Genomic DNA, 9,336 nt, shown 5'->3' with positions numbered 1-9,336 from the left:
TAGAATTATACTTGCTTTAGTTGCTCACTTTGATTGGGAATTGAAGCAAATGGATGTTACTACTAATTTCTTACATGGTGAACTTGATAAGAATATTTATATGCATCAACCTAAGGGGTTTGTTGACCCCAAGTTGCCTGATCATGTTTGCTTGTTAAAAAAATCCTGGTATGGTTTAAAACAATCTCCTAGGCAATGGAATATCAAGTGTGACAAGTGCATGCAATATTTGATGTTTAAAAGAAATTCTTCTGATCATTGTCTTTAATTCAAGAATATAGACTCTGTGCTTGTATTTTTTATTGTATGTGGATGACATGTTGATTGTGAGCCCATTTTTGAAGTCTGTTGTGCATGTGCAAAAATCACTTTGTGAAAATTTTGACATGAAAGACTTAGGAGATGCTAAGAAGATTTTTGGCATGAATATCATTAGAGATAGAACAAAATTTTCTATTGTGTTGAATCAAAGTGCATATGTTGCTAAAATTTTGAGTAAATTTTCTATGTCTGATGCTAAATCTGTGAATGTGCCTCTTGCTTCTCATTTTGTGTTAAGTAATGATCAGTCTCCTAAGACTGAAACTGAAATAACTAAAATGAAGAATGTGCCTTATTCCAAATTTATAGGGTCTGTTATGTATCTCATGATTAACACTAGGCCTGATATTGTATATGCAATTAGTTGTTTGAGTAGATTTATGTCTAACCCCGGTATTCTTCATTGGAATGTTTTGAAATGACTTTTGAGATATCTAAAACCACTATTGATGTTGGCTTGACTTTCTCTAAGTATTCTGTAGGTACTAAGTTGGTTAGTTATGTGGATTCTAATTATGCTAATGATAGGAATAATAGAAAGTCTATTACTTTTTATGTGTTTACTTTGTGTGGCTCTTGCATAAGTTGGAAGTCTCAACTTCAACCCATTGTGCTTTATCTACTATAGAATCTGAGTATGTAGCTTCCACTGAAGCTTTTAAGGAAGCAATTTGGCTTAGGGCTGTTTTATCTAAAATTGGTTTTCTTGACAAAAATGTGGTTGTGTTTTCTGATAGTCAATCTGCTATTCAACTGTGTAAAACTCATGTTTTCATGATAGAACTAAATACATTGATGTTAGGTTTTATTACATTCGGGATATTGTTGAAAAGGGTATTGTTAAGTTAGAGAAAATTCCTTCGGTATTTAATCCTACTGATATGGGTTCTAAGTGTTTACCTGCTGAAAAATTTATTTCATGTCAACGGATTTTAAACTTTGACTTAGGGAAAGCTCTTTGAGGTTCGTCCTTTGTGGACATGGCATGCTTTTTAATCTTGCCTTCAATCTTTGTGATTTTCCCATGCTTTGTGCTCTTGCGTTTGATCTTTATGATTTTCGTATTCTTTGTGCTCTTGCGTTTGATCTTTGTGATTTTCGCATGTTGTGTGCTCTTGCATTTGATCTTTGTGATTTTCGCATGCTTTGTGCTTTTGCATTTGATCTTTGTGATTTTTGTATGCTTTGTGCTCTTGCCCCTGGTCTTTGTGACACGAGTTACATTGGGTATTCTCTTTGTTGCGTCGGTGGTAATAAATTGGCGATGATGTGTCTTGTAGTTCCGTGATTGTGTTTTACACTACTTTGGGCCAAAGATGGAGATTATTGGGTATTGGTTGGTCCAACATTGTGGCCCAATCTCTAGTAACCTACTTACTAGACTTGACCTAATAATATAAATAGATATTACTCTCTTGGTGAGAGGTAGAGAAAAAATTCTCCTTTGTGGTGTTGGATTCTAGTGAGAGGGTTGCCTTCTTTGTGTGTGATAGTGGTGCAACGGAATTGATAAACAAGAGAATTGAGCCAAACTCCAATCACATTGAAACCCAACATCTTGTGATGAAAATCATGTAGAAAATTTATGAGATCTTCATTTACCAAAAAAAAATATGTCAAGGAGAACTTAAAGAAGTATAAAATGGAGGATAGAAAAATTATGACTACTCCTATATGTAAAAAGAGGAAGTTGATCAAGCGTGATAAAGCTGATAAATTTGATGAGGCTATCTATAGAAGGTTGGTTGGTTGTCTCATTTACTTGACATCAATCAAATCAGACCTGATATATTGCATGTTGTAAGTATTTTATCTAAATTGACTAATTGTGCAACTGTAACACATCTTAGAGCAGCAAGGAGGGTCCTTATATATGTTAGGGGAACACTGAACTTTGACATAAAGTTCAGCACATGTGCGAAGTTTTCTTTGCAGGGGTATTCAGGTATTGATTGGGCTGGATCTATTGATGATATGAGAAATACTTCGGACTATTTTTTAGTTTTGGTTCAGGGAATGGTGTTGTAAGAAATAGAAAATAATTGCACATTTCACGGCAGAAGTAGAGTTCATTATTGTTACTAATGCTGTAAATCAAGTTTTTAGGCTGAGGAAAGTGCTAATTTATTTGAGCTTGGGACAAAAAAATTGTATAGAGGTGTTTGTTCACAACCAAGCTGCAATTTATATCTTTAACAATCCTGTTTTTTATGGAAAGATCAAACATTTCAACATAAAATGTTCTTCTTTAGGGAAGTGCAAAAAGAGGGGTCTGTTAAGTTGAAGTACTGCAAGACTAAACTTTAGTTAGTAAACATGTTCATCAAGGCCTTACTGAGGAACAAGTTCGAGTTCCTAAGGGAGAAACATTGCATCTATAGCAACTTAAGCAAGGAGAAGTGTTGAAGTTTGTTTGAAACTGTAGTTATTTCCCATTGTTTTAGTATTTTAGTTTTAGTTTGTGGTGTAGTGGTGGTTTTTAGGAATGTTTCTAACAAAATCATATCTATGTATTTCTCTATTTTTTAGCTCCACTATCTAGTGATTTGGTTGTATGTTTAAATGATTTCAGTTTAATTAAAATATAATGTTTTTCCTTCCCTCTCTTTTTCTACTTTAAAAAAATATTCTTAGTTTGAAATAACCAACACAAAATTTGGATTAATAAAATTCCTTCGATCTAAGTTAAGTTCCAGTTACACAAGAATTATCTATTCATCTCATGATATTGCTCTCTAAGTGAATGTGACAGGACATGAGTCACATTGGCATGAACTACAAACTTAATAGAAATTTGAAATTTGGGCATTAAAGCAATATCACATCAAGTTAAGATTAAGTATTATTTTGACATTAAACAAAAAGGAGAAAAAAAAAATACAAATCTATTACAAATATAATGGAAGTCATTATTGGTTTAATCTTCCCAATACAATATAAGTATTTAAACAGTTTGCATGGGTTGTAGCTAATAATAATGATCATTTATATTATATACATATATTATATTAAAGTCGATATAACCTTGAAATATATTAAATATTTTTAAGAGGATGTTGCTCAAGACAACATAGCTTGGACCGACACTTTCTTCTTTTGATGATCATTATCACTATTGTTCTCTTTGATGGTAGCCATGGAAATGGGCAACTTCTGATCTTCTGGAACGTTCTTGTAGCCACTGTACCACAGATAAACAACGATTTGTATGATCCCAAATCCAATGCCCAAAACATTCGGAACCTACCAAATGTGTAGAAAACATAAAAGCTTTTAATAATTCAAAATAAACAAAAACTCAATTGTATGATCCCAAATCCCATGCCCAAAACATTCTGATCCTACCAAATGTGTAAAGAAACATAAGAGTTTCGAATAATTCAAAATAAAAAAAAAACAATTTGTTGGACAAGGAAAGAAATATGAAGTAAAAAAACTAGCTCACCGTGATATAGTAGTCCTTTTGCAATAAACCGTAGAAGAACCAAGTGATAGCGTTCATTGTTAAGGCGAGTGATAATGGCAAAGGCATAGAGTCTACGTTCCTTGTTCGCACAACTGTTCTCTATATTGTATTCGGAAAAAAAACTTTATACAAAAATTTCAAATATTTATTTGTTTTTCATGTTCAAGTGATGAATATTGCTTACCAACACTCCAAGAGGGGACATAAATACAAGGATGTTACAAACTAGACAGACTAATCCAATTACTTGTAATCTTTCGGCACCCTTTAAGAAATAGTGAGTTAGGAGATAAATAGTTGAGAATAATACAATATCCAGCAAGACGAGTATCTTCAAAGTCAGTATCTGCAAAAGTTAACAAATAAATGATTCAAGAATACATAATAGTATCACACACATTATTAAGAAGAAAAATAAACAAGGAAGAAGTGAAAATAGACTTACCCTAACACTTCTTGAAGCATAAAAAATAAAGATGATAATATAAATGGACTCTATAACCAAACCAACTGAGTTGGTGGTGATCAAAAGCATAGAATTGGTTTTGGTTAAAGCATAATATATCCACAAGCAGCTGCTAAATAGTGTAACCAGATATGGAGTTGGTTGAAACTCTTGTGTTGATTTCTTCTTCACAATCTTATGGAATGTAGGACTGCAGTAAATAATGTAGGACCAAATTTAGTAATAAATAAAGGATCTGATATACTTCCACTTCAAAGTTGTCAACGAGGAACAGTTAAGTTAGTTAATGAACAATATTTAATTGGCTGTGTTCAATACAATTAAAAGGTTTTCACAGTGATTTTATTTCAATTACCTTTTGGAAGGAAACAACATTTTCATAATCAACAATACACCAATGTTTAATAAAGCCATAATCGGTGTTCAACAAATTTTTTATTATAAATTATAAAATACGTCTTACTTACATTGGGGAAAGAAATGTAATGAGAGCGATGATATTTCCTGTTACATATATCCCATGAGATTGAGTTAGTATTTAATGATTGCAAATTACTATGAATTTTATTTACAATCATTAGAAAAAAAACAAGAGCTTGTATCGAAATCACATACATGTTATGAAAACGTTGGATTGCAAACAATCATTAAAGAAAGAAAAAAAAAACATTATCTAGTATCGAAATCACATACATGTTATGACCTCGTCGTGTTGCAAAGGAAAGTTATGACTAGTAGCAACAATCTACAATGGTGTCTCTAGTTAAAAGAGACACCTAACCAGCGAAAGATAAATTAACAACTAATAACATTCTTACTCTCAATATGACAATATCACATATTATCATATGGATCTTAATTTCTTTTGTGAGATTTTACTTTATTAATTTTATCACCTTCGCTTTGTTCTTCTAATCTCCAATGTGTGTAACCATGTGAGCATCTTATTTATTAACTAATAATAAGTATAAGCAGTCAATATATAAAAAAAAAAGTTTGTCCATTTAGTGGGATTTTCATGAATTGGGGTTTGGTTATAATGATGTTAAAAACAGTTTACATTTTATTAAAAACATAAAATAACAGTAAAATCAAATACAAAACTATTTTCAATTAAAGAAGATAAATATGATATATATGGCACTTATAATTGGATGCTTTTATAAATTACCCATAATTCCAAAGATGAAAACCCATTGGTTTGCATCGGAGAAAATTGCCATGTAACCCTTTAGATTGGAAGAATGAAAAATTAAGAAGCAATTCTTTCTATCCCTTTGTCTCTATTTTCTCTTCTTCTTCCAATGCCACAATAAATCCAGGAACCTCTCTATATATAGGGGAACAATAGCCATAAAACCAGCTTTACATAAAGTTTTTATAATTAATAGCTAAAGAACATTTTTTGTTAAAAAAAAATTTAAACTGGAAAAAAGTTAAAAAGTGAATTACCATGATATGAGGGTTTGCATGAAAACCATATGCTTGCTACTAGCAGCTTGGTTAGGTTAGGTTTAGCAAGTTTCTGTGCAAGTGTGTGGTGAGTCAGGATATTTCTTAAAAAGAGAATTGTTCATTGATATTGCTAGGTCACTTTAACCTTTAAAGAAAAAAAAATTATTTTGCTACGAAGTAATATGATTCTTGTTTGTCTTATTAGATATGACAATTAATGTCACCACGTGTTATCAAAGACTAGGCTTATCAAAAATGTTTGATAATTACTACTAAAAAATATAGAGCTTAAGAAAACAATTTTTTTAAATAAAAAGAGACAAATAAAATATGTATAAAAATTATTTGAAGTAATTGAAGTTATAAAAATGATTTTTAAAAGATTAAATATTATGAATTTGAATCTTAATTAAGACACCTTCCATGTATGATAAAATCTTGATTAAACGAGTAATGCAAATGTTTATACTAAAATAAAAATAAAAATATATATAACTAATATATAAAATTCAAGTAACATAATAATAATAATAATAATAATAATAATAATAATAATAATAATAATAATAATAATAATAATAGAGGAGTGATAGAGAGAGGGAATTTGGTAAGGGGATTTGGTGAGGGAATGACTTGACATCACCTTCATTGGTTGGAAAATGTAAAAGTGGGAGAAAAGAGAGAAAAGAGAAAAATTATTTAATTTTTTCAGCGAATAAGATTATGCCAAGTCATTCCCTCACCAAATTCCTTCACCAAATTCCTTCACCAAATTCCCTCACCTAATCATTTCTCATAATAATATATTCATATTGAGTTGTACATCTTAGAGAAACTTAGCCTTATCAATTATGCTATTTTTTCTTTAAGTAAATTCAGATATATTTTGATTTTGATCCATTTTTATTCTTCATATTCAAATGAAATGCTTTTTTTATATATTTTCATTTTCTTTTGTGACATTATTTTAAATATTAAAAATATGTTTTTTACATTACTCTATTATCTTTTGTTGATGAATAAAAAGTTTTTCACTAAAAAAAGGAAAAGAAGAATGGAAAAGTACCCACGTAAAGTCACTAAAAACACAAAACTAATTGAAAACTCATTGTTTTTGTTGTGAATAAAGCGGAATAATCACCGCACTTGTGATAATAAATTATTCTTCACTTGATTGAATCTTTAAAAGCGAGAAATAACAAACATAAAAGAAAATATAAATGAAACAAAACACCAACAATTTAATATGGAAAATCTTCTCAAATCAAGGAGTAAAAACAACGGGACTTTTGTCCAAAAGAAGCTTCACTATCATCAAATGTTAAACACGAAACAAATGAAGATAAAAGATAAACAAAGAAGAGATCTCACTATCACTCTACAAGTGTATGCTAGATTACTTTTAGATGTGATTTGATAAGGCCACTTCCTCCACCTCTTATAGGAGAACGAGAACAACTCAAGAATTTTTTTCCAATAAGACAACCAACCATGTCCCTATTTACACAAAAGGACTCTTGAGCTTCTGAATTTTTGGGCTTCTAGAATTTTGAGCTTCTAAATTTATGGGCTTCTTAAACAGGTTGAACTTTTTATTACATAGTTGGGAGTCCAAACAAATAACTCAACAAACTCCTCCATCACACCTATGGAAGGGCTGTTTTCAAACCCACGGTTGAACAACAAAATTTTAACATTCCTTTTGGTTGTGTTTTGGTCAGCATATCAGCGCCATTATCATTTGTATACACTTTCTCTAAAACCAGCAACTTTTCATCTAGAAAATCACGTATCCAATGATACCTCACATCAATGTGCTTCGATCTAGAGTGAAATGTTGAATTTTTTGTAAGGTAAATCGCACTTTAACTATCACAAAAAATACGTATTTATCCTGCACAAAACCAAGCTCAGATAATAATTTCTTAACCCAAATTAATTCTTTACAAGCTTCAGTTGCTACAATAAGTTCAGCTTCAGCTATTGACAACGCATCACATTTTGAAGTCTAGATTGCCAAGCAACAACCCCCTACAAAAGTAATCAAAACCAGAAGTAGATTATTTTGAATCAACATCACCTACCATATCAGAGTCGGTATAACCAACTAAATCCGGACTCTCATTTCCAAGGCACAGCCTCAAACTTGATGTACCTCGAAGATATCTCAATATCATCTTGATAGCTTCCTAGTATTCTTTTCCTGGATTGAAAATGAACCTACTCACAATGCCAACGACATGAGCATTATCTGGTCTTGTACTAACCATGTCATAAATAAGACTTCCAATAGTAAAACCATAAGAAATATTGTTCATATCTTCTTTCTCATCATCGTTTAAAGGACAAAGGTCAAAGCTCAATTTAAAATGTGTCTTAAAAGGTGTAGAGACACTATTGGCCTTCTCCATATTAAATATTTTCAACACTTTTTCAATATATTGTTCTTGAGACAACCATAATTTCTTACAAGTCTTTATATCACGGATGATTCTAATTCCAAGAATCTGATTTGCTGATCCAAGATCCTTCATCGCAAAGGACTCCCTAAGTCTTGTTTCAACCTATTAATTCTCACAATACTTTGACCAACAATAAGCATGTCATCAACATAAATTAAGAGAATAATAAAGTCATTAAGAGAGAATTTTTGCACAAACACACAATGGTCGGAAGTATTCTTCTTATAGTCGTGTTCCTTCATGAATTACTCAAACTTATTGTACCATTGTCGAGGAGCTTGTTTCAAGACATACAAGATTTTCTTCAGTATGCAAACATAATTCTTTTTACACTTGACCTTAAACCCATCAGGTTGATTCATGTAAATATCTTCTTCTAATTAACTGTGAAGAAAAGTTGTCTTCACGTCTATTTGTTCAACTTCCAAATCAAGACTATCTGCCAAACTCAAGACAACTCTAATTGAAGTCATTTTAACAATAGGAGAAAATATTTCATCAAAATCAATACCATTTCTTTTACTAAACCCTTTGACAACCAAACAAGCTTTGTGTCATGGAACTGAAGAATGCTCATCTTGCTTCAGTCTATACAACCAACTATTTTTCAAAGCTTTCTTTCTTTTTGGTAATTCTATCAACTCAAATGTATGATTGTCTTGTAAAGATTTCATTTCATCTTTCATAGCATCAACTTATTCTTTGGTATCTTTAACCTGTTCATATGACTTTGGCTCCCCCCATCCGTTACCAACGTATATTCATTATGAGAATATCTAGTTAAAGGATGTCGATCTCTCGTAGATCGTCTAAATAGAATTGCAGGTAATTCACCTAGCTCACTATTATTAATCTCCATGTGAACATTATGTTCACCCTCAACATCATCCTCTTAAACCCGATTTCTGTTAAAATAGGTGAATCAGATTAATGAACTTTATCTAAATTTAACAACTCACATTTTCCCTTCAACTCATCGTCTTTAGTTTGATCACTTCCCTCAGCAGTCTCATCTTCAAAGAAGATGAAGTCACAACTTTTAACAAACTTCTTTGCAACTGGATCATACATTCTGTAACTGACCTCATCTTGGCATAACCCAAGAAGATGCACTCACGACTTTTCACATCCAACTTTAATATTTCATCATTTGGAATGTGAACAAA

At 31.3% G+C, this 9,336-nt stretch overlaps 1 protein-coding gene across 1 annotated transcript; it reads right to left on the bottom strand.

Annotated features, from left to right (window-relative positions):
• Positions 1-3,381: 3,381 nt before the first annotated feature.
• Positions 3,382-8,119, bottom strand: LOC124935141 (bidirectional sugar transporter NEC1-like). Its single transcript, XM_047475597.1, has 4 exons — positions 7,937-8,119; positions 3,972-4,133; positions 3,767-3,886; positions 3,382-3,564 (listed from the first exon to the last, which is right to left on the bottom strand). The coding sequence occupies exons 1-4, from the start codon at positions 8,117-8,119 to the stop codon at positions 3,382-3,384; spliced, it is 648 nt and encodes a 215-aa protein (XP_047331553.1).
• Positions 8,120-9,336: the final 1,217 nt, after the last annotated feature.

This window comes from Impatiens glandulifera, chromosome 4, assembly GCF_907164915.1.
Source record: "Impatiens glandulifera chromosome 4, dImpGla2.1, whole genome shotgun sequence".
NCBI lineage: Eukaryota > Viridiplantae > Streptophyta > Magnoliopsida > Ericales > Balsaminaceae > Impatiens > Impatiens glandulifera.
This window is presented reverse-complemented; position numbering and strand designations above follow the sequence as displayed.

What these genes read in the sequence shown, in the direction of transcription:
- LOC124935141 (XM_047475597.1), bottom strand. Translation starts at nt 8,119, where the DNA reads ATGGAGAAGGCCAATAGTGTCTCTACACCTTTTAAGACACATTTTAAA. An exon ending in ATGCTCATGTCGTTGGCATT is followed by an intron (nt 4,134 to 7,936) that starts GTGAGTAGGTTC and finishes TAACTTTTGCAG; the next exon opens with ATACTGACTTTGAAGATACT. An exon ending in TGTCCCCTCTTGGAGTGTTG is followed by an intron (nt 3,887 to 3,971) that starts GTAAGCAATATT and finishes AATACAATATAG; the next exon opens with AGAACAGTTGTGCGAACAAG.